The sequence below is a fragment of the Chelonia mydas genome, chromosome 8, assembly GCF_015237465.2.
Source record: "Chelonia mydas isolate rCheMyd1 chromosome 8, rCheMyd1.pri.v2, whole genome shotgun sequence".
Classification (NCBI taxonomy): Eukaryota; Metazoa; Chordata; order Testudines; family Cheloniidae; genus Chelonia; species Chelonia mydas.
The window spans coordinates 36,209,279-36,236,348 of record NC_057854.1 but is presented as its reverse complement, the minus strand read 5'-3'; the positions used below and the strand labels follow the sequence as shown (position 1 = coordinate 36,236,348).

Below are 27,070 nucleotides of genomic sequence, written 5' to 3'. Positions count from 1 at the left end.
ATATCTGACTGCAAATACTAAAAGGTAACATTTAAATCCAATCAGTAACTGCTTTCATTGAAGTTCAACAATATAGGGGCAGTATTTCTATTAAGAATTTGATTTATAATTTTTCAGGCTCTAAAAGCTATATTTTTGTCCTACCTCATGGTGACAAACATAACTACAAATGAGAAAACATTTTGATTACATAAAGGTAGCACCAGGAAGTCTCTTAGAAAAATATAGAGTTTAAACTATTTTGCATAGAGGTCAAAGACTGATTCAAGTGAATACAGCTGTATTTGACAGCCAAAGCAGAGCACCAACATTTCACCTGTAAATTTAGTGAAATAATGAGTTCAGGATTACACATCACTACTCTATGAGGGAAGGGGAACATGGCAGTTTAGCAAACCAGTTTCCTTTCCTTGCTCCTTTAACCCTCATCTTTAAAATTACTTTTACTCTTAGCCTGGTTGATGACAAATGCCATTTATTTCACATTTATACATTATAAATGAAGTAATACTGACTCAGAAAACCGCTTAAATGAGTAACTATGAACTGTCACTTTTCTCAGACTCTCCACCACCAAAACACATTTAAAACCTGGTCAATGTTTCATGTGACGGAAAAATAACAAATGACTGAACTTGTGAAGGCAAAGCTTCCAATTACAAGAAAATACTATACAAACATAGTACCTGCTGCTTCTAGCAAAGCTTCTAATCTTGCTTGTGTTTCTGGATCCACAGTTCTTAAATCGGCTCCTTCTGCAGCACTTGATAAGAATAACTCGGATGTTGTTTTAAGCACTGGGTTATCCAGGTCTTCTTGGTCCAAAATAAATGACTCAACCTGTTTTGAAGTTAGAGAAATGAAAACCATGAAACGCCAAACTACAAAAATACTATAACTTCATTATTTTCTTTAAAAGAATATTATAGCACTTTATTTTAAACAGTTTTCCTATCAAACTTTTTTTGTTAGAAAATGAAATAGTACTAGAACTACACCATCAAGCATAAGACTATGGAATTTAAAATGTTTTGAAAGGACTCTCTAGGTTAAAGGGATTAATAAAGGAAGAGAGATTTTCACCTCTAAATCACCTGATCAAATCTGGCCCAGATCAACAGTGGTATTTATAAACTGAGTTTGTTATCTCCATTGAATTCCTGAAACGGAGAGACGTCCTCATCAAAATCCACACTTAGGCCTTTTGTACACTAAGGCCTGGTTTTTTTAAACTGGTTCTGCGTACACTGCACGATAATGCGCGAGGTGTTTACAATGGTCATAACTGCTGGGGTGAGCTGAACGGGCTCCATGCTTGCTGTGCTACGGCTCCTGCTCCTGCTCAGGCAATCCAGGGAAAAGGGCGCGAAACGATTGTTTGCCGTTGCTCTGGTGGAGGGAGGGGTGACTGACAACATGGCTTGCAGGGAATTAAAATCAACAAAGAGGGTGGCTTTGCGAGAAACAGAATGGCCCCCTCAAGGGCAGAACTCAAAACCTCAAGGATAGAACTCAAATCTGGGTTTAGCAGGCCGTTGATTTCATGAAGGGAGGGAGGAGAAAATGAATACAAAACAAATCTGGTCTATTTCTTGTTTTGAGCCACTTCATCTATCTTTATACATCTTGCTGGCAGCAGACAGTGCAGTACGACCGCTAGCCATCGTCATCACCTGGGTGCTCAGCAGAAGATGGTGCAGTATGATCGCTAGCCATTGTCTTCTGCTGGCTGCAGATTAAAAGACAGTGCACTGCCGGTAGGACTGGATCGCCATGAGACTAAACTTAAAAGGGAAATGACCTGGCTGAGTCACTTCCATGTTTGCCCAGGCGCCCTGACCTCATCAAGTTTGGTTAAAGAGCACCCTGGACTACGTCGACGACGGCTACCAGTCATACTGCATTGTCTGCTGCCAAAAGGCAATAAACTGTTGCTGTGTAGCAATGCAGTACAGCGTCTGCCAGCACCCAGGAGACGTATGGTGACAGTGAGCTGAGCGGGCTCCATGCTTGCCGTGGCATGGCGTCTGCACAGGTAACTCAAGAAAAAAAGTGCAAAACGATTGTCTGCCCTTGCTTTCATGGAAGGAGGGAGGGAGGGAAGGCGGGCCTGACGATATGTACCCAGAACCAACCACGACAATGTTTTAGCCCCATCAGGCACTGGGATTTCTACCCAGAATTCAAATAGGCAGCGGAGACTGCGGGATAGCTACCTACAGTGCAACGCTCTGGAAGTCAACAGTTGCCTTGGTACCATGGACACACTCCGCCGACTACATGCACTTAGAGCATTTGTGTGGGGACACACAATCGACTGTATAAAAACGCTTTCTACAAAACCGACTTCTATAAATTCGACCTAATTTCATAGTGCAGACAAGGCCTAAGTTTTGCAGGTATAGCTATACCAGTATAGCTAAAACTGACAAAATCCTCATAGTGTGGATGTAGTTGTAACTGTGCTCTGAAATGACATAAGCTATACTGGTCTACATAGCACCCTCCTTAGGGCTTATACCTGCACAGCTCTGTTTGTTAGGGGTGTCAGATATATTACACCCTTAACAAACACAGCTATACTTATATAACAAGTGTAGATCAGGCTTTATATCCCTGTTGTGGGCTACCCTGGAGAGGTGGAGGACTAGATAAGATGAAAACTGCTATCCTATCACTCTATGCATCAGTGGTTCTCAACCCACAGGCCACTTGCAGCCCAAAGAGCACACAGCTGTGGCCCATGTGACATCCTGAGAGCCGTGTGTGTATGTATATATAACACACACACAGTGGATGCAGCCCACATAATATACAGGGAGCTGCATATGCAGCCCACAATGGTAAATAGGTTGAGAACCACGGCTCCAGGTGATCTCTAGATAAGATCTGAGGGTTCTCCATTAAGGTCAAGGAGAGTTTTACAATGAAATATTGCCTTTATATAGTAAAAACTTAATTATCTGCTCATTACCCTATTGGTATATTCCTACTAAGTGATGTTGAACAGATGCTCACCTTACACACCATCGCTCTCATGGCCCTCTTTTACCCATTCTCTTTTCTCTTCCTTCTAACTCTCCCAATTCCCACTACCCCATTCCACCCTTCTAAAATGATCAGCAGTTAGATAGTTACTGCTTACATTTAAAGTGTCATAATTTGGGGATTTGTGTTAACATCCTAGTGAGATTAAGGAGGACGGGGAAGTTCATTATTCAAAACCATTGGTTCAGACTGTCTGCAGACTCAGTAACAATCATACAAACAGACTAACTGTAGGTCACAAGGGCTAGAATTTCTTTTTTTAAACTTTAGATTCCACAGAATTTGATGTGCCATTCAGGCCATAATTAGATTGGATGGATAAAATGTTTGACATCACTAGACTTGACAACTTCTGCTAAATACATTTTCCAGAAAAGCAATGTTTGCTGTATGTTAGCACAGTACTTTTAAGTGGAATAGTGCGCTACTCTTAGTGTAGATGGCAGCCAGCTGGTGTCTGTTCAAATAAAAGACTGAGCAGTTTGTCACCACAAGAATTTTAAGAAGCGACACTTCTGGTTTAGCAAAAATACAGACCATATGCATATTATGATTAATACAGTTATGCTACTAATATTGAGGAAATATACTACTGTGAGCAAGAGAGTTGAGAGGTTAAGGAATAACAGCTTAGCAGCTACATCAACATGAATGAAGTAGACAAGCCATTTATGACTCAAAATATATTCCTACACTAAGATTTTTCTGCTGCACAACTCCAATTCCACGTTATGTTCACTTAAAGACTAGAGTAAACAGATCCCTGTTAGCCTGAGGGAATCTTCTTCACACTTATGAAATACACAGGAGTGTATTTCATTATTTTTGTTCATGATAAAAACCATTATACCTTGGACAGGTGACTTAGCTCAATCAGAGCTTTGGCCTGAATTAAGATTCATAATTTGTTCAATTATCCCAGTAACTTGTAGGAAGAATGCCATCCTACATGTATAACAAGTGGCTGCACAATAAAAACAATATATTTAACTTATTTCAATTATATCCAAGAAGTTATATATTGTATCCTCACATAATTTCATTACAGACAAACGGATCTTCCTTTTGAAGATATACTAAACAGGATGAACGTTTTAGCTATCACTGAAGTGACCCTGTGCAAAATGCCATGCATACTCAGCAAGTCTTGAAAATGACTTTTTTTGGCAAGTTTGCCCAAACTTTACAGAAAGATTGACCTCCCTAACTATAAATTACTACAATCTATTCCATGGATTCTGCTCCATTCAAATTTTGTTTTGTGTGACTTCATTTCTGGCCCTCTCATAATACATGACGCGGAGGCAAAGGACAATTTCTTCCTTGACTATTGCCAGCAGACCAAACTCAGGGTTTTTCTATACTACAAAATTAAGTCGACGTACAGACACCAAAATAATTAAAGCAGTGGTTCATGCCCATGCTTGCTCTTTCTGTTGATGGTGCATGTCCTCACCAGGAGCGCTTCAACGAACTGAAGTGGGACATTGTGGGACACTGACAGCTGGAGCCTGATACCAGTCAGCCTCTGTTTTTGGAGAATCAAGGCGCAGTATCTAGCCTGTCTGACTCATGAAAGACACACCACCACCACCAATCTCTGCTTGAACCAAAACCGATCAGAGAAAAGACCTGCAGAGAGCAGTGAAGGGCGTTGGGAGACACACCTAGACTCCTCCTGACAAGGGTGACAAGATTAAGACTTCTCCATTAGCATACAAAATGGAGAACAGAGAACTGCACTGAACTCTGGGACCAGAAAAGCAGGGAAGCACTGCATCATGGGAGTCTCTGCTCCAGATATTAATGAACCTATGCTTGCACACACCCAGCTCAGCAGTCATCAGACCAATTCTAGTAATAAAGCCTTGATTGATATCCAAAATTCTGAAGCAGCCTAGTTGAATTGTGAACTCCCTGGAAGAAGCCACCACCCATAACCAAGAGTGATCAACTCCTATTATCTAGCCTAAAGAAAACCCTTACGTCATCAGTTTACATATAAACAAATCTAGTGTTCCCCATTGAACCATTGTATTTTCTCTACAAAAATCCCTATTCACCCTCCAGTCAGTGTTCTGATACATGGATCCAAACCCTGCATCAGTTTCACTGGGATGCCATCTCCTGACTGATCATGCTGGGGGGTCTGTCTGCCTCCAGAACTCAGGACCCTGAGCTACAACCATCACCTGGGAACCCCGACCAGTTCAAGCTTCATGGAAGTGGTGAGATCCCCCTCTTTCACTCTCTCTCTGTTTTCTTTTCTACCTTGGGTATTAACCTTTAATAATGTAACTTATGTTGGTTTAGGCTCTCCTTGTGTAGTTATCACTATTATTCAATAACTAACTTTTATGGTTAAGCTGGTTGCTTCTCTCTCTCTCTCTGAACTTTACTCTTGTGTTTTTAGCTTCCCCCATTTACTCTGCAGCAACACTTTTTACCTAAGCTAAAGATCCCTGTAGCGCCCAAAAATATTGTGGTGTTTGCTCATCAAGTGGGTTACTACCAGTACAATTTGACGTGAAAGAGGGATAGGGACGTGTTAAACCTGTGTGGCATACGGAGGGGGGGGAGGGAGCTGAAAGTGCTGCTTAACCCAGCCCATTGAGTACAGGGACATATAAGGGGATCAGCTTGAGAGTGCTGATCCCCTTATATGTGCAGAGCAGAGAGTGCAGAGCAGTCCGCTCAGACTTGCTCTGTTAGTGCGTGTGTCCACATGTTCATCTAGTCCTAAGGCTGGAGGAACCCAGGTACTGCAAGATAGCTCCACTGGGAGGGGACTTGCAGAAGGAAGGAGTAGAGCTCCATATGAACACACAAGTGACATAAGCAGTACATTAACAGAATTACAGTACCCGCCCCCCGAAAGGTAACCCTAATAAATTAGCATACCCCAAAGTAATAGGCACATCTGGTAACAAACCTGGCAGCTCTGGAGGTGACAGCCTCAGGGCTCTCAGCTGGCCCACCCTCAGCTGTCTCATGTGCACAAGATCACAGCTGTGAGCCCCCCACCCCAACAGCAAGAGCTGTGAGCCCTCATGGGGCTTAATTTCACAGTATGGAGCCTACCAGCAGTGAAACTGACATTCTTGTCAGTTTCATGGCTGCTATTTCACATTTCAGATCAGACTCTAGCTGTCAGCCTGTTGGAGTCTCACAGACGGAACCCCCTTCCATCTCTGCCCTAGGCACTCTCAGCCAGGAGTTGGAGGGGAAATGTGAAATAATAGCAGGTATTAAACTGACAAGAATGTAAACTTCACTGCTGGTAGGCTCCCTTCTGTGAATTAAGCCCCCCCACAGGCTCACAGTTGAGGCTATCAGCCCCGGGGAGGGGGCTCCCGGTGAGGGATGAGGAGGAGGGCAGTCCAAGAGGGGGCAACAGGGGGCGGTGGCAGGCAGCTCACAGCTTGTGAGCCCACACCCCGCTGACTGCTCGGGCTGTCAGCACCAGGACTGGGGGCGAGGGAGGGCTCCATCCAACAACTTACTGTGTAAGTAACAGCGTCCATCACCCTAATTACATTGCCAAAGGCACTACACCTCTCACGGAGGTGGAGTTATTATGTCAGTGTAGCAGGCCACTTACTTTGGCAGCATCAGTATTGTAGTGTAGAAACTGACATAATTAGGTCAATGTAAGCTGTTTTATGTAGACCTAGCTGTAGCGTAGACTAAGCCTCATTCTTATTTGCAAAGACAAGGGCCAGCAACAGCACCCCTCCCTGCTTTGGTCAATGGCACAATACTTGTTCTTTGCTAATCTAATAGTTTAAAGTTCACGGTTTTACCTCTCCACATAGAAAGCACATTTTAGTGGTGTGGACCTGTTCTGAATCAAAATCATTTCCTTCAGTTAAAATTCTTCACTGAAGTTATAGTCACATAAGTCTAAATTTGAACTTTCTTGCAAGACAAAAAGCTACACAGTCAGACAGACTACTAACTACAATTTCCAACCATGAACCAGATAAGAGACAGGAAGTTTTAGACAAAAAGAAGAGATTTAGTATTGCTGCAATTTCTCTTCTTACACAAAATCCTTTCGTACCCCATCTCCTTTGAGCTTGCCTTTAGATTCAACTTACTTGTAAAACCTATCAGAAGATAGTTACATTTAAAGTTTCAAAACGATATCACTTTAAAAATGTGCTGCCCACTAGTTCTGTATCATAGTGCAACATGGGAGCTGCTTGTCACACAATTTAAGATGACAAAGGCAACTTCCCAGATCACTGTATTAGCTTGAAATTTAACAATTCACTGCCTATTTAACAAGTTTTTTTAAAAAGTGTATCTATATTAAAGAGGGCTGAACAAAGAAGTTGCTGCCATAATGTAAAAAAAGTTACATAATGTAGCTGAAGCTACAATCCATCATTCAAAATAATTTCTTAAATATGCATTTACAAATTTGCTTCTCTTGTGGCAGCACTGAATACCCCCCCACCCCCACACAAGCATAGCCTTAAGTATGAAAATACTAAGAATACAAACAAATTACAGAAGTGGCTAAGCCAGGGTTGCCAGGACCGTTTTTCGTTTTAAGACAAGATTTCACCATCCAAAAGAGACTGAAAATTGGCTAACTGACATTGTTTCTCTGACATTGGGGACACAGCTATTAGAGTGAACAAAGATTCTCTACCCCTACAACTGTCAGGAAGAAAAACTGTATTAGCAGGATTATATTAACTCAAACTAGAAATATCTGTTAATTTAAATATTAAGCATATGTGCTTCTGTAACTTTTTAAATAAAAATTAAGTTTGTGCAAGCTAGGTTCAGCCCTAAAGACCCTGAAAAGTTACTAATATGACACTTGTAGAATTTGGGCTCTTTGATTTAACCCAATCAGAACTGTAGTGAAATGACAGAGCAACCAGTCACTGAGCTATTTTTGGACTACTTTGTGAGCTGCTTGGGGCAGCTAATAGGCATCCTATTTGGTAGCTGATTAGATATGTATGTGAAAGTGTTGATTTAAGACATAGCTGCTCAGTAAAATTGCAACACCCATTGTAAATGTTCAGCAATTCCCAGGAACCAAGAATTCAAAGGATGTGGCAAGCTACTACTACTGGACAACAAGCAACTGGACATGAGCAGGGACACTGAATACTGGCACGCTTAACTGCATTGTTCTAGCTCACAGATCTTTGCTGAAGCACTGCCAAAGGACTGCAGCAGCCACGGAGAGGTTTACAGATCCAATTACAAACGAGCTCATCTCTTTATAGCAGATGCGTTCACAAATATTTGACAACTATATAGATATTCATAGGTCAATAGCAAGACTGGGTTTATTTCAGGACAGGGGTGTGAGATACTGAATCAACATCACAGGTTTTAAATGCCTCCAAGACAGCTTTGCAAGAGCAACACTAGTTGCTTTAAAAGAAAGGCAATAAATTAGGCTACAAGTCTGTCACTGAGGTCACGGAATCCGTGACTTTCTGTGACCTCCGTGACTTCTGCAGCAGTCTGTGCGCCTAGCTCAGGCATCCCCTGTGCCAGTCGCACCAGCTGCTGCTGGGGCAATCTTGGGCCACCGCACCACCTCCCACAGCGGCAGCAGAGTTTGGGTGCGGGAGGGGGAAGAGAACAAGGTGAGGCGGGCTCTGGGCAACGCTTACTTGCAAGGCTCCCCGGAAGCGGTGACATCCCCCTCACTAAGCTGCTAGCACCTCAGGTAAGCACTGCCCAGAGCCTGTCTCACCCCATCCCATGCCCCAACCCCTTGCCCCCTCCCACACCCAAACTCTGTTGCTGCTGGGGGATGGGGGGAGAGGCGCGGAGCCAGGTAGGAAGCCTACTGGCCCCGCCACCCGCGCCAACCCAGCACCTTCAGGTGTCCCGGGCTGCACACCGCCACTCGCACACCCCAGCACCCAGGCCGCCCTCCTCCAGCACCCGCGGGGCCTCTGAGCAGCCCCCGCCAAGTTTTAGTCACAGGTATTTTTTAGTAAAAGTCATGGCCGGGTCACGGGCCGTGATTTTGTGTTTACTGCCCCTGACCTGTCCGTGACTTTTACTAAAAATACCCAGAACTAAAACATAGCCTTAGCAATAAGCTAAGGGACAGAAACAAAATCAGACTAAAGCCAGGTCTACACTAAACTTTTGCTGGTATATTTATGTTGGTTGGGGGCAGGGCAGGGCAGGGCAGGGCAGGGCAGATTTCACACACACACACACACCCACCCACCCCATTTCTATACCAGCAAAAGCCCTAATTAGATGCAGTTATACTGGCAAAAGAGTGCTTTTACCAACATAGCTTATTTTGCTCAGGGAAGCAGTCTAAACCAGCGGTTCTCAAACTGGGGGTTGGGACCGCTCAGGGGGTCACGAGGTTATTACATGGGAGGTTGCGAGCTGCCGGGCTCCACCCCAAGCCCCGCTTTGCTGCCAACATTTATAATGGTGTTAAATATGTAAAAAAAAAAAGTGTTTTTAATTTATAAGCAGGGGGTTGCACACAGAGGCTTGCTACGTGAAAGGGCCACCAGTACAAAAGTTTGAGAACCACTGGTCTAAACTATACCAGCAAATGCACTCTTAGCTGTACCGGCAAACTTTGGTTAGATTAGATTAAGATATAGACAAGGGAGAGAGAAAACTGATCCCTAGAATCAGCACTTTGTTTTGCTAAATAAGATGATTTTTATACAAAAAGGAATTCAGAAGTGACAAAAGCAAAAGAGAACAAATGTGTACTTGTGTTGGAAAGTGAAAGCTGCAGTATTACCATTTCTTTAGGTGAGTGTCTTCTAGATGCAACCCAAAAAAACCTCAACTTTTAGTGGCAGGGACCATTTTAATAGTGTGTTTGTACAGCACCAAGCACAATGGGGTCCTGGTCAATGACTGAGGTCTCCTAGTCAGCACCACAAGATTATTCTCAATCTTGGCTAACCTGCAAGTAAAACTGAAGTTACTAAGTTTCTTTTTAAACCACTATTTTTAAAACAGTGTTGCTATCAATAAGAGTTACCATCACTAATATTTCTGCTCTAGACAGGATTGCTAAATGAAAGTGGGTAGTTATGGAGTGGCTGCCGTGACTGTGGAAGTGAACTGCACAAGGGGTTCATGAGTTATGGTCCCCTAAATACAGAGGCTCAGAGTCTTAATTTTGTCACTCTGTAGCAAAAGACAACTGAGAAATTCATTTACTGAATTAATCTAGTTAAGATGTAGTGTTCAAGACCAAAATGTGATTAAATGCCTGAACAATTTTAAAATTATGTTTAAGTATTAATGTCAGAATGGTATACCAGCTCTAACAAATCAGGACTTCACATTATTGAGGATCTAATTTTCTTTTTATAAGTTTCTAGCCCTGAGACGGACCTCAAAATGGAGAATATACAGGAAGAACTGGAAATATTAGTACGTAAAATAATTTATAATTTAACTGGCATCACAGAGACTTGGTAGGATAAGTAATGACTGGAATATTGGTATAGAAGGGTGGCTTGTTCAGGAAGGCAGGAAAAAAGGGGGTGTTGCATTATACATCAAGAATATATACACTTGTTCTGAGGTAAGAAGGAAGTGAGGGGCAGAACAGTTGAAAGTCTCTGTGTAAAGAGAAGGGGGGGAAAAATAGGGGTGACATCATGGTAGGGGTCTACTATGAACCACCAAAACAGGAAGAAGGCATTCTAGAACAAATAAATATCTAATACAAGACCTGGTAGTAAAGGGGGACTTTAACTAGCCAGAGAGCTGTTGTGGTAAAGTAATATGGTGAAACAAGATTTCCAGTAAGTTCTTGAAATGTATTGGGGACAACTTTTTGGTTCAGAAAGTGGAGGAAGGACAGCCATTTTAGACTCGATTCTGACCAACATAGAGGAACTGGTAGTGAATCTGGAAGGCATATTGGGTGAAAATCATCATGAAATGATGATTTCATGATTCTACGGAAAGGAAAGAGTGAGAGCAAGACAAGACAAAGCTTTAACAAACTCAGGACTGGTAAGTAAGGTACAAAGAGCAGAAAATTAAGGGCTAAAGTAGTCCAGGGGAGCTGGTAGTTTCTCACAGGGGCAATATTAAAGGCATAACTACAAACTATCCCAATTTGATGGAAAGATAAGAATAGTAAGAGGCCAATACAGAACTCCTAATGGAGCCATAATGACCTGAAAAATTGAAAAGGAATCCTAAAGAAGTGGATACATGGACAAATTGCTAAGGAGGAGTACAAGAGAATAGCACAAGCATGTGGGGACAAAATCAGAAAGGCTAAAGCCCAAAATGAGTTACACCTAGTAAGGGACACTAAATGCAGGTTCTTTAAATGCATTAGGAGCAAGAGAAAGATGAAGGAATGTGTAGATCTTCTACTTAGTGGGGAAAGAGAGCTAATAACTGATGACATCAAGAAGGCTGAGGTGTTTAACCTCTATTTTGCTTCCACCATCACTTAAGAGGTTAATGGTGACCAGATATTTAACACAATTAATATTAAACAAGGGGGAAGGAATGTAAGCCAAAATAGGGAACACAGGTTAAAGAATATGTAGATAAGTCAGATGTATTCAGGTTGACAGGGCCTGATGAAACTCATCCTAGGGTACTTAAGGACCTAGCTGAAGCAATCTCTAATCTTTGAAGCAACTATTTTCAAGAAATCATGGACACAGGTGAGGTCCCAGAGGACTAGTGAAGGGCAAACATAGTACCTATCTTTAAAAGGGTAACGAAGAGGACCCAGGAAACAACAGACCAGCCAACATAAATTAAATACCTGGAAAGGTACTGGAAAAAATTATTAAGCAATCAATTTGTAAGTAACAAGTGGATAAAAGGGTTATAAGGAATAGCCAGCAAGGATTTGTCAAGAACAAATCATGCCTAACCAACTTAATTTCCTTCTTTGACAGAGTTACTGGCCTTGTGGATGGGGGAAAGCAGTAGTTATAACATATCTTTATTTTGACAGTACCACATGACATTTTCATAAGCAAACTATGGAAATGTGGTCTAGATGTAATTATTGTAAAGTAGGTGCACAACTGGCTGAAAGACACTCAAACAGTAGTTATTAATGGCTTGCTGTCAAACTGGGAGGATTTATCTAGTAGGGTCCTGCACGGCTCAGTCTTGGGTCCAGTTCTATTCAATATTTTCATTAATTACTTGGATAATAAAGTGGGGAGCATGCTTATAAAAATCCCTGGATGACATCAAACTGGGAGGGGTTGCAAGCACTTTTGCAGGACAGGCTTTGAACTTATAATGACCTTGACAAATTGGAGAATTGGTTTGAAATCAACAAGATGAAATTCAATAAAAAACTGCAGAGAACTTCACTTAGGAAGGAAAATCAAATGCACAACTACAAAATGGGGAATAACTGGCTTGGTGGTGGTACCACTGAAAAGGATCTGGGGGTTACAGTGAATCACAAACTGAATAGGAGTCAATGTGATGCAGTTGTGAAAAAGACTAATACCATTCCTGGATGTACTAACAAGAGTGTTATATTTGACATGGGAGGTAACTGTCCTGCTCTGCTCAGCACTGATGAGGCCTCACCTGGAGTTCTGCATCAAACTCTGGGTTCCACATTTTAGGAAAGATGTGGACAAGCTGGAGACCGTCCAGAGGAGAGCAACAAAAATGAAAAAAAGTTTAGAAAACCTGATCTATGACGACAGGTTAAAAAACTGGGCACGTTTAGTCAAGAGAAGAAAACTGAGAGGGAGCCTGATAACAGTCTTCAAATATGTTAAGGGTTGTTATAAAGAGGACAGTGATTAACTGGAAGCAGGACAAGCTGTAATCAGCTTAATCTGCAGCAAGGAAGATTTAGGCTAGATATTAGGAAAAACCTCCTCACTATAAAAGATAGTTAAGTTCTAGAATAGGCTTCCAAGAGAGGTTATAGAATCCCTATCACTGGAGGCTTTTAAGAAGAGGTTGGACAAAAACCTGTCAGGATGGTCTACCTTTACCTTGTCCTTCCTCAGAGCAGGGGGCTGGACTTGACTTATTATGGTCCCTTGCAGCCCTTCATTTTTTTGATTCTATGCAAACCAATCACTACTAGGAAGGTTTGTCAATGCCAAAAAAAAAAAAAAAAAGTCTTCCACCAAAAATTTTATTTACTGTTTGTAAATTTTAAAAATAAACCTATTTGTAATTTTAAAAAGATGGTAATCACAGAATAATTTAATAGTTTGTCAGATCATAATTTAATCAGGTTTACTGGGTTTATCTATTTAGGCTATGTCTACACTAGAGACCTTACAGCGGAACAGCTGTACCACTGCAGATGCACCGCTATAAGGTCTCCCGTGTAGCTGCTCTCCCATCGGCATAATGAAACCATCCCCAGAGTGGCGGTAGCTATGTCAGCAGGATAGCATCTCCCGCCAAAATAGTGCTATCCACACCAGCGCTTCTGTCAGTGTAACTTACATCAGTTAGTGGTGGTGGGTTTTTCCACACCCCTAGCCAACAAAAGTTTTACTGACAAAAGTGCTAGTGTAGACACAGCCTTAGCATGGAGATGGGACAATAATTCCCTGCTCTGCTTTGCCCCACCTCTCTCATCTTATGACCACAAGAGGTGCGTACAAGCACGGATACATGGGGAGAGCATAGACCTTGGGGGCCACCTACAGTTCCAGAAGAGTATGAGGTGTCACAAGAAAGCAACAGATTTTTCCAAATCACTGTACTTCTGAAGAGGCTCATTAGAGCCACTGCTTTACACACACACACACACAAACACTCCCGCTGAAAGTCTTGGGGAGTAGGATGCACCAGAAGCCCCAGTTAACCTTATTTATGCTTACTGGGAGCTTATCAGCCCCCCAGTAAGACTGGAGGAATTGCTGGAACGCCAACAATCCAACTGTAAAAAGAAAAGGAGTACTTGTGGCACCTTAGAGACTAACCAATTTATCTGAGCATAAGCTTTCATGAGCTACAGCTCATGCATCCGATGAAGTGAGCTGTAGCTCACGAAAGCTTATGCTCAAATAAATTGGTTAGTCTCTAAGGTGCCACAAGTACTCCTTTTCTTTTTGCGAATACAGACTAACACGGCTGTTACTCTGAATCCAACTGTAGTTTGTTGAGGACAGACACTCCAGAGGTTGGTTTTGGTAGAGGGAGCTGGTTAGCTTCCCATCCCTTACCCCCTCTACTCATTTGTTGAGCATATAAGGTGCCCAGGAAGAGATGCTCCCTGCTGCACACCTCTTAAGTTGTGCATGAAAGGAGCTATTCTCTGTCAGATCTCAGGAGCCAGAGTGAACGTCTACTGCTGAATATCTTAAGCAGTCAGCAAGCATAAGGAGAATACCCAGATGAATCTGAGGTTGGAGACATACCATTGAGTGCAAATTACCTCAATATTAAACATTTTACCACCTCAGAAAATTCAAAGATAAGGTTGCACTTGTACAAAAAACACCACCACAAACATCACAGTCTTAACCTTGCCCCAACAGACAAAAAAGCAAAACTGCATACTTTGAGAGATTTTTCTCCCCTTAAGAGACCAGCATTCCATGACATTAAGCTGTCATCAGGAAGTGAAAACACATGACTGTAGGAACCGGGCTGTAATATGTTTACTTCAAAATGCAGTCTATTGCAAATTCATTTTGTAGATCATAGAAAATACTAGATTTATACTGTGTCACCGGGCACATAAGAAAGACTCTTTCCCAAATGCAAAGCAGACATGTGCTGTGCTCTGAAGTCTGAAATTCAAGTATAGGTATCCATAACTAACATTACTTAACACTTATATATTTTCTTAAAATGACTTTTAGTAACACAAGCTATTTACAAAACACTCTGCCTTATATTTTCAGAAGTGATCACCAATTATGAGTGCCCAACCTGCAATACCTCAAAGCATCTCATGCTGGACACCCAAAATCACCAGTCACTTCTCAAAATTCAGGCCAATGTTTGCATATGAAAATACATACTTAAGTGATACATCAAGACAGAAATGCAGTATGGGAACATTCCTTCATGATAAAAGTCAGACATCCAGAGTCCTAGGCTTTGAATTTTCTTAGGTTAGTATTAACAAATCAATGTCAAATAACTTTTATGGGCAGACATTGTTAAAAAAAAGTTGGACAGTTGGTCCATATAAAACACATCAGCAGATTTCTCTCAACTATTTCTCTCACTTAGAACTTTCCTATACCAAAATACATATTTAAAATGAAACAATACCTCTGAACAGTTTCATGAATACTGGAAACTACCAGGGCAGGGCTAAGGATGAAACCATTATTGGAGCAGAACATGTGATTTGTGGAAGTTCAACCACAAACAAGAAATTAAATTAACATTCTTGAAAGGCAACAAATTAAAAACAAAAAGGTGTGCCTGTAATCTTGTAGTTTTGTTGTGGTTAAATAAGGGTAGCAGAAAAACAGAACAAGTGCAGAAACTCCTTTGAATTGCCTATAAGAAAGCTACAAAATTGGTAGATATTTCAGTCACTGCTTCAAGAGGTATAAACTAAAAACAAGACTGCAGACAGGACTGATTAGCAGACAGGTAGATTGAGGAAGTTTTAGTTTCAAGTGATTCTTGGCAGTTACCAGCAAGGGACTCACCATATCTACAGAGTTGGTTCTGACTGCCATCTGCTCTATTCTCAAAGCATATTCATAATACATGAAACCTAGTGGGAGTTAAGTATACACATCAAGGAGAGAACAAACTAGTCTTGTACCTAAGGAAGGCCTTAAACAGACAGATGACAAGGCCTTAGTGTCCAAGGCAAACAGTTATATTTGTTAAGCATTATATGTGTTCAAGTATATTTCAGCATACACTAATCAGTTTACTAATCAGGTGATCCATTTTTCATTATTTAATAACTGCTTCAAAAGGTTTCCCCACAACTCATTTATTCCCACCCCTCAGATCTTGCACCGAAGTCAATTTCTGATGTTATCTATTTCCATGGAAACAATCCTGTGTTTGACATCACTGTTTTCAAGGAAATAACCAACATAAGAAATGTAATATTATGACTTAACTCCAGGAGGAGACAGAAACTGCTTAGCCAGGCTGGGATGAGGAAGGCTAGATCTAGCTCAAGTATTTCAACCCAAGAAATTAAAAAAAAAAAATTAAAGACAAAAATATCAAATTACCAGACACAGCATAAAACCACATTGTCTAAAACTAATGGGCTTCCTTGGGTTTGTCTTTTATGCTCTACTGGGGGAAGCTGCTTATACAACCAGCAACCCTAGGAGAGAAAACCATCTACTGTACATATTTCAGGTTGGATCTTCACAAAAAGCACAAGTTAAGGTCTAACTCCCCATTCCTGGGTGTGAAAGATTCCATTCTCCTTCCTAATAGGGTATGCTTGCGCGCTGAGGGAGCCGTCACTCACCTCCTTTCTACTTCACTACAGGAGGAATGTTCACATCACCTTTGTCAAACTCAAAAGAGGAAAACATGGGAAAACAGACCAAGTGTTTGGTGGATTGAGAGCCCATAGTTTATTCAGTCTTCTTTATTTACTACTCTGCCCAAAATTGGTCTCGTTTATATTAGGAAAATGGTTCACTTTAAAAACAAAGTACACTTTTTCCCAGTCTAGAAAAAAAAATCATTGAGGGGGCTGCTTTGATCAGCTAACACCACCTGGGCTCAGGTTGAGTAAAAAATTATTTGTATAAGTGGTCTTTTTCAAGCATGGCCCAATGTGAAAGGTCCTATTTGTGAGATGTCAAGCAGTTTAGGCCCCAAAATGTGATCTCTATGTAACTGTGCCAGTTTTAAAAGAGTCCAGTCAGTTCTAGATAACTTTTAGAAAACTTGAGAATACAAAAAAGAAGAGTGCTTAACAATGTACGAACAGAACAGATGAGCACGCCATCTAGCAATTCATCAGTCTGTTCCCCACCCCACCTATATGCTTCAGGCACACCAGAGCGCCTCAATATTTAAAAATGACCACTCCCACGTAAGATAAAGCTCACAGGATCTCCTGTAGGAAAAGGAATTGCAATGCCCTTCAACTGCCAGCAGAAGAAAGAAAAAGCAGAGCCCCTGAAAGAAGTTGAGAGTGTTCCACATTCAAGTCACCTACTATACAGAAGGTACAGCTGGTGAAGACCATGCTGAGCTTTTCCAAATCTTGTGCCATTTTTAGTAAAACTTTTCAAACCTAGCACATACAAGTTTACACGCAAGTTCTGCCACTGCAGAGCCAGCAAATGAAATATAGGATAACGCTTCAGGTTTAGCCTAACAAAAATCTATTCCAGTGAACAAAGCAACTCCACTACAATCCCCTTGCTAAATTCTACTCCACTGGAAACTTGAGAACTGGTGGTAAAGAGGTTAGAAACCTGGGAGTGTCTTTCAAAAAGTTAACAATGAAGATTAAAATACAAATAATAAATAATGTGCTGTTTTTAAACCATGCACAGCTTGAATATCTACTTAAGGGATGGCCTCTCTCCCTGTGCTCTACTGTCATTTTTGCAATTAGTAGTATGGTCTGGATCACCTTCATTTAAGACTGGGGCCCAGTTGTAGACCTCTCTCTTTGTGATGCATTTACCTCAAAAAGCTGATCTCCTTCTCTCTCTGGTCTGAAAGAGGCCAGATTTGTTAGCCTTCCAGGTATATTAACATTTATCATTTTACTAAGGTTTCTGGGTAAGGAGGATATTGATGGGGAGAAAAGGTTTCATCAGAGAGTTTTGATTTCTGCAGTTAAGAAGTGAGTTGTTGAGGGGTTGTGTTTTATTAGAAGCAATTGGGGAGGAGTAACTTATGGGCCTAGTGGAAACTCTGGGCCCCTAACATACATTAAAACAAAGTAACAAGCACATAGTCTACATATTTTTGTGCATTTAAACAAATATTTAGGGTAAAGTGTCTTCTATTTTCAAACAGACAAAAGGATTTTTGGAGTAGGGCCAGCAAATGGACCTAGAAGAAGTGTTACATAGTCAAGTGAGAATCAGAGTTTTGGGCTCTTCTGACCAGCAAAGACTGCAACAATTAACCATCTATCAACACCTGTCTCAAAAGCTGAACTGGATGGCTCTGAAACAAGTCACAACCAGACCTGCTTAGTCAGAATTATGGGATACTGTGAAACGGCCTTACAGAGAAAGAATGAATGTTTATAAAGTTTCTACCAGCCAAAAGTGGAATGGGGAGAGAAGAAGAAGAAAAAGTTCTCATGCTATCGCAGAGCTACTCAAAAATAATGAGACCATTCGCAACATGAATTTGTTTCTTCCCAACATGATTGCATGGTATTAACACATACTACATCCAGGAACAGGACTCTTCTAGCTAAATTTTGATAGATATAATATTGAAAAAAAAAAGAATTTATACAAACAAGTAGTTAGGAAAAATGTTAAGTCTCCAATTTATATTAAAACTGATTATTAGGAGTTATAGATGGAAAAAGGAAATGAAAACAGCCTGTTCTGTTTTAATCCCCAAAATTTCAGACCCCACAGTTCCTGCAAAATTAGGTTTAAAAAAAAAAAAAAAGAAAAGAAAAGAAAAGAAAAAACCTTTACCTTCATGACCACAAATGGACTGGTTTAAACCATTAAAAGAAAGTAACCCATCCCTGGGATTGTATCTACTGATGGAACAGGTTTTTGCTTGAAATGTGACCCCCTCCATCACCTGATATCACCCATTTACCTCAAACTTAGGGATAGTTAGACAAGGTGGGTGAGGTATTATCTTTTATTGGACCAACTTCTGTTAGTGAGACAAGCTTTCAAGCTTACACGGAGGTAGTGTAGTTTTAAAAGCTGGTTTGCAAATAAGTGTATTAATAAGAATAATCTACCAAGAGTGTCCAACTGTTCTTATAATTTAGACTATCACAGGAGTTGAAAATCATACTGTGTCAATGGAAACATTTCAAACAGGATGTCCTTAACTCTTAAATACATCAGTTATCAGACAATACATAAATATGATTTTTGTAGACTTCCCATATTTAGAGAGGAATCTGATTAGTATAACTCATTAATTCCTAAATTTTTATTAAGTTACACTTTCCTCATTCCGCAAATGGGTACTTCCATTAGTAAGACAAGATAAAAATCACAGGAGATAAGAGGACTTTGGTGATATTTGAAGCAATATTATCACTTCTGAAAATATAGATGTCCATATTAAGACAATCAGAACTTACTCCTCAGGACACAGTATTTTTGACTTCAGCTGATACCACTGAGAACTACCAGGGAGTCCTCATAACAGATACATAAAATTACATTTACTTGCTTCAGGTGAAAATTTTGGAATGGAAATGGGTCCAGGAGGGGTTCTTTTGGGATCAGAAGAAAGGCTCCCCTATAAGGAACACGTTATAATCAGCTTCTGAAGTCAATCAAGGAGAAAAATTACAGCCATTTAACATATGCAAGACTCATTTTTTGTCCAAAGCATCTTCTTGAGTGCAAACTGGATAAAAGAAATCAGGGTGGAGTGATTTAAATCACTGATTCTAATCCTAATTAGAATCAGCAAGCAACAAACATTAATTTAAATCATTAGTTCTAATCATGTTTTAGACTTGTACTTTGAATTTTGCTTTAGGAGAGTACCTATTCTCACTGGTTGGTATAGCATTTACACATGTTGATTTGCAGCTAAATATAGTTTTTATACTAAATTTGATATTTATCTTCCTGATTAGCAAAAAGTGTGTGTGTAAATATAATATAAACAATTATATAGCCTAACATACATTTATTCATGTTCTTAATTATTGTAGGTTAAGAAATGTCATTCACCACTTTCTATTTACTAGTTAATTTTACTCATGTGTAAATTTAACTGGAATCAATTAAAAATGTTTAAGAACCACATCTGAAAACTGTTTTTAATAAACAACCTTAAATATACTGGATACTCAATATATGTTTTATCAAAATATGTTTTGCATTTCAAATTAACTGATTTATTAAACAAAGGAAGTGTTATTTATAGTCTATGTGCTGACAGATTGAAAAATCTGTCCCCCGGTGACCAAAAACAAAGGTATTTTTTTTAGGTGCTTCAAGATGCAGAGAAGTGCTTACTGGGATTTTCAAATGTGTGCAGGCACATAATCTGCTTTGGCACCTCTGAAAAAATCTCACTAGACATCTATTTGTATCTGTAGGTGACTAAATACCTTTGGAAGTCTGTCCCCACGTTCTTCAAAGTACTTACATATTTGCAAAAATGTAAATATTAGTATTTGCTCTGTTATAAAGACTGAAAATAGATAATGCACTACATGACATTGTTACACTTACAAAGCTTGAGTTGGCCTCAAAAATTACACGTTTTCTCCCTGATGCATTATATAATTAAAACAGCAGCACCCTTTAGCTCATTAAAGGTTTTAGAGGATTCACTGATGAAGCTTTATTTAAATTTTAATAGATTATATTAGCTTTAGGCCTTAACATGGGTTGTCAATTCAGATTTAATTTTAAAGCGTTTATTTAAGAAGAAATTTGTATCTAAATAAAAACGCAATTTAAATTTAAAAAAAATCTGATCAAAACTCCCATTTGATTTTTTAAAATCATTTATTTTTATCCATCTTGCAAGAAATCCTTACGTATTAAGGAGGATACGGGGTGCCTACCATAGGGACTCTAAAGGTAGGTTGTGTCTGATTTTTAATTGTGTTTCATGTAAACATACCCAGAGGCTTATGCAATAGATAAATTTTATACATAAGGCAATTCTGCTGTCAGGCCGCCCACTCTGAAAAAGGGATGCAAATGAACTAAATGACATTCTACAGCAGGGGTGAACTCCAATTTCCTTTGAAGAATCAGGACTACATAACTATGAACACAAGAGGCCTGCAAAACTTGTATATGATTGCAGTCAGACTCCACTCTGAGCCCTAAGATCCTTGAGTACCTTTATCATTATGGATGACCTCAGACTTGCTTTTTCATTTTACAATAGGTCAGTGAGGCACACAATATTGCAAATACTTCAACTATCATAGTCCTTTACTCCAATTTGGTACTTCTATTTCTGCAGCCCAGTTTTCCCTTTTTAAAAGACAGACTTCAGTTAAATAATTTAATTAATGTAATATTGGTAAAAGGTAAGAGATTCACATATTGATAGCCCTGGACCCAGTAATCTTCTATAGCCAAAGGACAGGTAGCCTAAATTTCACACACATATATGCACCTGCCAACATACCTCCTACTTAACCTATAGGGATCACAGCTAGTATCAAGAAGATAGTTCATTATCCATGCCTATTCACTCCATCAGCACCTACTGCCAGAGCCTCAACAGAATCCAGCTTCACAGGGATGGCAGCTCACTCAGAACTAGATTAACTCATTTAAAATAGGCCACAGCAGCTTGCAACCACAAACCCAGGACAAGTTTAAAATAATGTGAATCTTTTGACCTTTGTTATTGTTACCAAACCCATGGGAAATCTGTGGTGATTCCAAAGTTAAACAGCCTTTGGTGGCAATACCTTCTGTAAGTACAAGAGAATTACAGCTTCCCTCTTAATTTTTTCAGAAGTACTAGGCAAAAGATTTTCTACTTCATATGATTCCCATAGATCATGCTTGAATCATCCGTAATTATTGACCAATTTGCACTAGACGTATTTTTACTGGTGATCACAGGTGTCAGTTTCCCCAAATCTCCTCTCACCTTATTAGCCTCTTCATAGTTCATCTGCACCACTAGATTCAGTTCCTTTAAACCGTTCTTTTGAACTCAAACAGACAAATGTGTTCATAAGGGGCATGTCAGCTGGCATGGGCCAGCCATTAGCATCTAACTGCAATGGAGACATACCCAAGGTTTCCTAATCTTTCCCCATATGTACTGTTTCTTGGCCTTTACTGACTCAAAACTAATTCATTTTCATTATTCTCCTTCCTTGTTTTTTTCTATATCTGATGCCCATCTCCTCTGCCTCCATCCACACAATAAGCCCTTAAAATAACTGAGAACGATATTGCTCAAAAGTTATATCCAATTACTGTTTCTACTTTAGAGGTTTCCCGATCCCCACCCCAGCTGTTTTTTTCCATTAAGTGTCTTATAGGATGCAGAATAATGCAGGATATAGGGCAATGGACTGGGAGTCAGGAGGTCTGGGTTTTATTCCCATCTCTGCCACTGACTGAGGGCAAATCACATCCCCTCTGTGCCTAAATCACATCCCCTCTGTGCCTCAGTTTCCTCATCTATAATGTGGGGATAATATTTCCATTTTAATGAACTTTGAAACCTCAGATAAGAAGTGCTATAAGCATTATTTAGCTTGCCTTTGTGAAATTTTATTCATTTTTGAATCCTGTATTTGTTTTACACTTGTGTTGTATTCTATTTTCTGCACCTCCATGATGATTTTATTTCATTATTTTCTCCACCTGCCATTGACTAATCCTAGTCCAGTTATTTTACCATATTAAAAATCACATCAATGCATCAGAGGAGTGAAGATTTGGAATAGCCTTCCAAGGGAAGCAGTGGGGGCAAAAGATCTATCTGGCTTTAATATTAAACTCGATAAGTTTATGGAAGAGATGGTATGATGGGATAACATAGTTTTGGTAATTAAATATTCATGGTAAATTAGGCCTAATGGCCTGTGATGGGATGTTAGATGGGGTGGGATCTGAGTTACCCAGGAAAGCATTTTCTGTAGTATCTGGCTGATGAATCTTGCCCATATGCTCAGGGTTTAGCTGATCGCCATATTTGGGGTCGGGAAGGAATTTTCCACCAGGGCAGATTGGAAGAGGCCCTGGAGATTTTTCGCCTTCCTCTGTAGCATGGGGCACAGGTCACTTGCTGGAGGATTCTCTGCTCCTTGAAGTCTTTAAACCACGATTTGAGGACTTCAATAGCTCAGACATAGGTGAGAGGTTTTTCGCAGGAGTGGGTGGATGAAGTTCTGTGGCCTGCGTTGTGCAGGAGGTCAGACTAGATGATCATAATGGTCCCTTCTGACCTTAGTATCTATAAATATTAAGAATACTGCCATATGTACATACACTTGTTATTGATGTCATTTCAGCAAGGTTTCTTTTTTTAGAACTATAGAAGCCAACCGCAGAAAAAGCCCAGATTAAGGGGACATGGCAAACCTTCATTTCATGTACAGTATAATTCCAGCTATCTGAAAATCCTAGTTACCCGAAGCCAGTGTGTTCCCCATATAACCCTATGTCACTTACAAAACACTTCCATTTATCCAGAACTTTTGGATGTCATCCAAGCCATTTGGATAAACAGAAGCATACTATTTATTTATTTTTAAGTCTCCCTTCAAGTGCTCCCTAATTCCAAGCATTGATAGTACCTCAAAGCATACACCCGAGTCACTGACTCATGACTTGAGACCACAGTTCAGACACTTGCTAAGTTTTCAAAGCTGTCTAATTCAAGAGCTGCAGTTTTCCATCCTAAGAGCTTACAGTTGCTTCTTTGGAACACAGGACAATAGCAGCAGGTGCCTCTAATATTCTCCCACAGAGAAGGAGGCTAAAAGATAGCTCCTCCTGAATTGTGTCAACCTTGTTCCATAACAACCTAGCAGGGAATCAGTCACAAGACTCAGCCTTCTCTGTCATGTTTCCTCATACAGTCATCTCTGCCAAATACTGAGCACAGGTAATGAGCACATTCAGGATCAAACTCAGGTAGAAACACTAAGCCAATTTATCTACGCATGTATTTTGGAAGCCTCTGAATATTTATTTGGCAGCACCTTTTAAAATGTTTTAAACAAGAAAGGTCTTTCTGCAAGAAGAGCTTTCTTGTTTATTTGCTAAACCAGCCTTGAGCAAGTGTTTGAACAAAGTTCCTAATTTTTTTTGCCCTCAATGGTTTATAATGAATCTACAGACATCAACTATAAATAGTACTTTGCCATTATATAGCCTCATTCACCAGAGAATCTCCACAATGGTACTTCACAAACACCAATAAGACATCCACATCTCTTGAGATAGAGAAGTAGGTAACTAAAGGTACATCACAAATTAAGGTATGATTGTAGCATGGGTAGGCATACCCGTGCTAGCTTTAATCTAGCTAGTGGGGATAATATTAGTCAATACATAGTGGCATGGACTTCAGAACGGCTTACCCATCCCAGTACAAGCCTGCCAATGACCCTAACCATGTACTCTTGTTGCTGGCCCACACTGAAAACCCTACCACCACATCTTCACACTATTGTTACCCACACCAGATTAAAGCTAGTGCAGGTATGCCTACCCATGTTACCGTCATCGCTTAATCTGCCTCACAGACATACCCAAAGAGGATAAATTTCCAAAGCAGAATCTTTACCAGTATGATGGCATCAATATCAGAATAAATATACTATTTCAGAATCTCTGTAGGTATGTTTTAGATCTTTCTTGATTTCATAATTAGCGAACAGATTCTCAGAGTGGTTCTCACTTAGACCTGTGTTTTGTAAACACTGCTGTAAAACAGAGATACACTGACATGTGAAGGAACAGAGATAGAAGGCTTGATACATGCTAGATACCAACAGAGAAGCAATTGGTATTTTTTCCTAAGCTAGCGGGTGGAGGGGATTCAGGTATTTTACAAATATATTCCAGTGGGGTTGGGGGTTATTTCAGTTTGAATATTTACAGGAACATAGATATTTATGGACCATAACCTCAAATTGAGGCCATGTTCACACACAAAAGTTCCACCAATTTAATTTAGAATTTAAAAAACAGTTTAGTCCTGGTGTGGACGCTTAAACTGACATATCAATTCAGCTTATTCAGAAAGCTGTAAGTAGCGTGCCCACACAGGGGTTTACAAAAGTTTAACTAAATCAATTGGACTAAAAATATGTATTTTTATTAAATTAGTGCAACTTTCTTAGTCAGACAAGACCTAACAGTTCAGAATTCACCAGGTCTGGGGGTGAGTGGACACATGCACAACGGACTGCCTAGACACCAGAATAAGTGCTGGGCCCCTTCTTCCATCCCTTCAGGTGAAATTGTAAAGTAGAGATATTCAAGTATCAATCCACTCCAGGCATCCAATTCGGGGGGGGGGGGGGGGGGGGGAGGATCAGTATTATGTTAATTGTATCTTTTCCCTCTTGCAAAGATGTGCAGAGGTTGGAGAGCTTTAGACACTAGGAACAATCTGCTTAGGTGGAGGCAGTAGTAGTGGGTAAGACCTTGAAACTCTCCCCTTCAATTAGGTGACACGAGAAACTGAACTCATTCCCCCACCATAGCACCAGTGGGTGGTGATGGTGGATGAAAACTTTAGATTTGTCTTCCCTCCCTAGACCAGATGAAGTAGTGTTCACTGAGAGTTTAGAACCCCCACGGACCCCAAATAGGATGTTGATGGGTATACAGCCCACCACCACACACACACACCCCTTCAAGTTATACATGTGTTTGGGAGATTAGAGACTGCGATTCCCTCCATCCTTCTCTAGAAAGAGGGGGGAGACCCCTCCTCTCATCACAAGACTAAGTGATAGGAACCCCCACACCTCTTCCCAACTCTGGGGTAGCAATAAGTGGGTGCTGTGAACTTCAGAAACTTCTTAAGACTGACCACAGAGTAGGTTCAGGGTGGCCAGATACTGGAAGCTGCCACCACCACCCTCCTACATTATATGAGAGAGGGAATATACTAAACCCCTCCCCCACCCATACCATCAGTCTAAACAAACCAAAGTGGGTGCTGGGACCCCATCTCCCCAAGACTGGGTGCAGATGAGGTGCTCAAATCACCTCCTCCCAGCCGGGGGGGGACTAGGCTGCTGAGACCCGCCTCCCGCCCCTCAGACTGGCTATGGAGAGAAGAATGTGGAGGTGCTGAGCCCCACAGTCTAGGGACACAATGGAGGAGTTTGGGTGCGGTACCCCGCCCCCATTCCGCGGGCACAGGACTGGTACTGGGACCCTCCCCCGCTCACGACGATTGAAGGCGCATAACAAGGCGAGCAGTTGGATGCTGGGAGGCCCCCGCTCCTGGGTGCACAGGAGGCCTAGCACTGGGACCCCCGGGCTCGCTGTTAGGTTTTGGGCCCCGTTTTACAGAGCAAAGAAGGTCAGGCCCCAGGTCGCCACTGCCGGTAGGAGCCGGCCTAGGCCGGTCAGGAAGCGGCTGAGCGCGGAGAAGCCGGGCCGGGCCCGGCCATCGGTCTCTCACCTCGGACACTTCGTCCTCATCGCTGCCGGAACCGCCACCACCCCCACTCCTCAGCACGGCGGCCGCCAGCTTGAAGTCGAGGGCGGCCTCTCCAGCGTCGGGCGCTCCGGGGCCTCCTGGCCCGCCGGGCCCGGCCTCCCCGAAGAGGCGCACGGCCCGCAGCCCCAGCGGGGCGGGCCCGGCCGCGGCGGGGGCCTCGGCGGTGGGGGGGGCACGGGGAGTGACCGAGTCTATCTCCTCGTCGCCGACAGGGGCGGCGGTGCCGTCCGTGAGCATCGCACTGATCCGGGGCCGCCGCTGCTCTCACAGCCCAGCCGTCTCCGTCCCCTCACAGCACCAGCAGCAGCGCCACTAACTTCTCACAACCTAATCGGACTAGGAGCGCCGCACCGCCTAGCCCGCCCGCTTCCGCCACTCTCATTGGCCATGCTCGGTCTGCCTCTCAGCTCTATTGGACAAAACTCCCGCCACTCATCTCTTCGTCACGCGCTCCCATCATGCTGCCTTGAGAGCACACGCCGAGGCGGTTTGTTCTCGCCGCCCCGCCCCGTTCTCTTTCGGGCTCTTCCTGAATTTGCGGAAATCTGACTGGGCAGCCAGCATGTCAGTCAAGCCCCTCCCAGGACAGCTGGAGACTGATTGGATAAAATATCCGTCGGTCAACTTTAATTCGAGATTTCCGGACTCTGATTGTTCAGATAGTACATCAGTCATACCGCACAGCGCTTGGCGCCGGATGATTGGCTTCTCTCCCAATCCGTCACATACTTCCCTTTGACTCCTTCTGAAGGTCTCA

General features: G+C 41.5%; 1 protein-coding gene across 12 annotated transcripts in view; it reads right to left on the bottom strand.

The window, feature by feature from the left end:
• LOC102931004 (ankyrin repeat and KH domain-containing protein 1) overlaps nt 1-26,661 on the bottom strand; it is a 205,053-nt gene extending 178,392 nt beyond the window's left edge. For 7 of the 12 annotated variants that reach the window (XM_037907203.2, XM_037907206.2, XM_043521542.1 and 4 more), the window contains exons 1-2: nt 26,275-26,661; nt 687-840 (exon numbers count right to left, since the gene is read on the bottom strand). In XM_037907203.2, the coding sequence (XP_037763131.1) occupies nt 687-840; nt 26,275-26,550 (430 nt within the window). In that variant the 5' untranslated portion in view covers nt 26,551-26,661. The remainder of the gene's footprint in view (nt 1-686; nt 841-26,274) is intronic. The other 5 variants (XM_037907204.2, XM_037907207.2, XM_037907208.2 and 2 more) reach the window with 1 other exon arrangement.
• Between the last annotated feature and the right edge of the window lie 409 nt (nt 26,662-27,070).